At 40.5% G+C, this 4,340-nt stretch overlaps 1 protein-coding gene across 1 annotated transcript; it reads right to left on the reverse strand.

Annotated features, from left to right (window-relative positions):
* Positions 1-425: 425 nt before the first annotated feature.
* IL17A (interleukin 17A) lies at positions 426-3,962 on the reverse strand. The gene is made up of 3 exons (XM_073224465.1): positions 3,892-3,962; positions 2,581-2,783; positions 426-1,346 (listed from the first exon to the last, which is right to left on the reverse strand). The coding sequence occupies exons 1-3, from the start codon at positions 3,916-3,918 to the stop codon at positions 1,109-1,111; spliced, it is 468 nt and encodes a 155-aa protein (XP_073080566.1). The 5' UTR covers positions 3,919-3,962; the 3' UTR covers positions 426-1,108.
* Between the last annotated feature and the right edge of the window lie 378 nt (positions 3,963-4,340).

A 4,340-nucleotide genomic window follows, 5' to 3' on the forward strand; every position in this document is an offset into this window, starting at 1 on the left:
TGAATCTCCCAAAGAAGCCTGCGTTTGTGCAGACTCGGGGCATTCCGGTCTGAAACCATTCCTGTCTTTTCCCAGCACCCTCTTCTTCCTGTTAAACCTCAGGTTGTATTTTGGGAGAGGGTCTTTTCTTTTCCCTGCGTGATCTTTAATGAAGACATGCCCTATTCCCATGGCCATTTTTTCTATTTGCTTCTTCTCTTCGGAAGGCACAAGCATTGGCCTGTAATACGACAGCCTCCGTCCTCTATTGTCTTGAAGGCAGGTAAACTGAGAGCTTGGACTTGGGGTGGGTCAAAGGTGTTTTTACTCAAAGGCGTGCTTTGCCAGGTTCTGTTGGCAAATCTACATACTCTTCCAAATAAAGAAGAGCTGAGCTCTTGGAAGTACTTATAATGACAAAAAATAAAACAAAATTTCTTCCCGAACTTTATTATCACGAGTTGTTTTTAGTACAAGGTTTTAACAGAGCAGAGGGTAAGACTTACCATCTCTCCCAGTAACAATTTATAAAATTAAGTTAATAAATACGAAAGTAGGTTTAGCCTTTTTTTTCAGTCATGTCCTGCACTCCTAAGGAGCAAAGAGGAGAAAATCTTGTATCTCTACTATTAAACTCAGAAATTTTCAGCTGCTTTTTCATACTATCTAGGAGTTCGCTAGGCAGAACCGATAATCATACTATTTCACCTTTCCCTAAGACTTAAGAAACATAAATAGATCCATAAATAGCTCATATAAATATAGGTTTACCATTTAAATAATAAAATTCTCAAGTCTGGAAACTTGTTTTAAAAAAAATAGAAAATAAGGCATGTAATTCATTGAAATGGTGTCTTAGGCCCCAGAGTTATCTTGGGGTCTATTAAATACATAAGTAACTTAAAGCCCCTAGAAAAGCAATCAAGAGGTAAACTGGTAATCAGTCTAAACCTTCCTCCATGGGGATGGGCAAAGATGATCGAGATTTCATCTCTGAACTCAAGTGTTACCTCCGAATCTTTCATTGGATGAACTAGTTTAGGAACCCTAGTGAGGCTGGTCAGGAATGGGGCTGGGTCTATTCCCCAGAAAGCCTAGCTTTGGGGAGCAGGGATCAGACAGGAAGCTCTTAAGCCCTGCGGTGGACAATGGGCGTGACACAGGTGCAGCCCACAGCCACCAGCATCTTCTCCAGCCGGAAGGAGTGGGGGCAGTGCCGAGGCTCCCTTCGCAGGACCAGGATCTCTTGCTGGATGGGGACGGAATTCATGTCGTGGTCTACCTTCCCTTCAGCGCTGACGCAGCCTAAGTGGCGGCACTTGGCCTCCCAGATCACAGAGGGGTATCTCTCTGGGTCCTCGTTGCGTCTGCAGAGGAGATAGAAGCCAGGAAGAAAGTGAATTCCTGGGAAAGCAGGAAGGAAATCAAACAGGAATCAAGAAAGAGAGGTAAATTCACAGGGTGACAAATTATTGTCATTGCAAGTTCTCTCAGTGCTGTTAGTCTGAAAAAGAAGTAGTTTGGGGGAAAGCATGGGATTTGTATGCACATGAAATATTGCAGACAAAAAGACATTTAGTGTTTCCAAATGTCTTTGAAGAATGAACAAAATGAGGTAGACTGAGACTACAGAGGGGATTTAAATTTGACACAAAGGATTATTTTTTTTAAGGGTACATTTGATAGCTGGAAACAAGACCGAAGGAATTATCTAGGAATGAGATAGCTGTTCATCTGACTAAAGGAAGTGTCTTTGAAATAGGGAATGCATCAAAATTTTATCTGATGACACCTTCACGGAACAGCACCCAGAACTGATACAAAGGGCTGGAAACGAAGCATAAGCCCCTCTATAACCTTCTCTTTCCTCTCACCTCCAGCTGAGTATATGATTTGCTTTGACTTTTAAATTGACTTATTTGAACTCTTCTTAGTAATGGGAAGTAGAGAAGAAACCCTACAGACAGGTGAATCTACGGGCTTCACATTATTGAGGCTTATTTGCATAAAATCAAATTATCAAAATACATTTTGTATTTAACCCTTCATGGGGCCTAAATACTAGATGTACTTAAGGACACAGCAAATACAGCTCTGCTGGGGATGGACTCAAGACTGTCCAACTCAGAAAGGGATGGAAGTACAACATGACACTTTCTCTGCTGAGATTCAAGCTCTATTTTCCCAGGGCTAATATGAGCAAACAAATTTTAAATAACCCCATAAAAATCCAAGTTAATTACTAGTTATTTTCAACAAATCTTCTCATCAGTAGCTTAGAATTCAAGCATTAATTCCATATGATAAATATCGATTTTTAAAAAATATATTAACAAAGGGTGAATCATAAATACTAGAGTGATGACCACCATGCATTTTGGGTGGGTTTTCGGTGTTGGTGACAATGTGACCTAACAGGATGGGTGTTTTGTGGAGGGTGGTGTCCTGTGCTCTATCAAAGCCTGTAGAATGAAAGTTTAGGAATCATTGCACAGTGGCCCTTCCAGGTCTGACTGATGATTCTGAGTAAAATCATCTTGACAGTCTGAGGCATAAAAGCCAGGAGAATACAGAGATTGTTGTACTGGGGCCCTTACTTACTGGAAAGTCCAAGGCGAGGTGGATCGGTTGCTGTAATCTGAGGGTCTTCTGGAATTTGTATTCCGGTTAAGGATGCTTAAATTGACCTTCACATGCTGCGGGAAGTTCTTGTCCTCAGTTTTCGGGCAACCTGGTGGTTGTGGGATGGCTATTGCTGCCTTCACGATAGCCACCAGACTCAGCAGCAGCAGAAGCGACTGGAACTGAATGAGGAAGAGAGGGAGAAGTTGGATCAGTGCGTGGATTTCATGAAAAAATTGTGATGATTGCAAGCCTGGTCACAGAGAACATACCATGTTCCAGGACAATCTATATGACATTTTCAGAGCAGTTACATGAAAAACTCATTAGATGACCTGAATTATGTTCAAGACTGGAATTTTACCAGTCTTGAACACACTTCTTTTGACTTAAGAAAGACGTGTTACTTATTGGCTGGCAGTAATTTTAGTAAAAAACGGCAAGTCTTCATCCTGTCAGTACATGCATCATTGTCAGATCATCAGAAAAATGACTTTGATTTTCTAGGAGGAAATGCCCTAAATGTTATTCTCTGTTGTAGCATTCTGTGAAGCCCTGTGCGATGGTAAATGTGTACCTTAGGAGAAAGTGCTGTAGAAAATCCATGTAGTGTCAGTATTTGTGTTAGAAATGCTGTTGGTACCACTGGTAACGATCCATCCAGAACCTGCCTCCCCCTTATGCTCTCTTACACATTTTCCAATTTTTTAAAATTTATGTCTATTGATTCTATAATCAGATTGGGTTGCAAAACGATGTTTTAAATTAAATATTTTTAAACTAGAAAGATCCTTTACTCGAAACCACAATTATACATGTATCTAATTAGAATAAATGGGTTGGGCGTTCCAAGACTATGGTATGATAATAATAGGATAATGGAAAAAAAAGTCACTACTACCACTTATTAAATCCTCAAGGAGTGACCCATCTTATTTTGGAGTAAAGAAAAACGCTCCTAGAGAAACCTATTGAATCCCTTGCACTCAGAAAAGCAGATTTTCACTAAACATTGAAACACAACACCATCTGACATGTGACACTTCTTGTGTGGTTTAGCCCCAATATAACTATCTTTCAGTTTTAATCTCATCTTGCAAACTGATAAGTATCAATTCTTGAGAATGTTGTACAATGACAAGAATCTACCAAAACTTTCATTTCCTATCCTAGATACATACACATTATTCTTGGGTCTCCATAGCTAGAATCCAGATTTTCATGCCCGCTGTCCAGAAATACTATCTGGTCCCAATCCCCAAGAGCACAGCACGTTAGTGCAGGACTCACCACGGATGGAGTTCTCACAGGGGCCATTGTAGTTTCTTCCAATTACCTGGCGCTGGATGAGCTGGTGCCTGCTGTGAGATGCATAAAGTGTAGCGCTATCTTCTCTCTTTTTATAGGACTCTGCTCCTTCTGTGGTCACTTGCGTTGGCGTGTCGGAGTAGGTTCAGGGTGACACCATTTTAGTTAAAAGTTCCATCCCCAAATGAGGTCAGAGAAGAACCTCCCCTTCATGATGGGTAATATTTGCTTTGGAAGGAAAAGAGAAAGGGCAGAAATTCATATTTCTATAGAAATATGCCCTCTCTTTTTGCTTTAAGGAACTATATTACTTGTCAGAAGCTGAGTAAAGATGCTTTACTAATGAGCTGATATCATTCATTTATGGGCACATATATGAAGCTGCTGTAAGAACTGTGCTCTATTTTAATGGCTTATGGGGAAAGAAAAGT

This window comes from Manis javanica, chromosome 16 (assembly GCF_040802235.1).
Source record: "Manis javanica isolate MJ-LG chromosome 16, MJ_LKY, whole genome shotgun sequence".
In the NCBI taxonomy this organism is placed as follows: domain Eukaryota; kingdom Metazoa; phylum Chordata; class Mammalia; order Pholidota; family Manidae; genus Manis; species Manis javanica.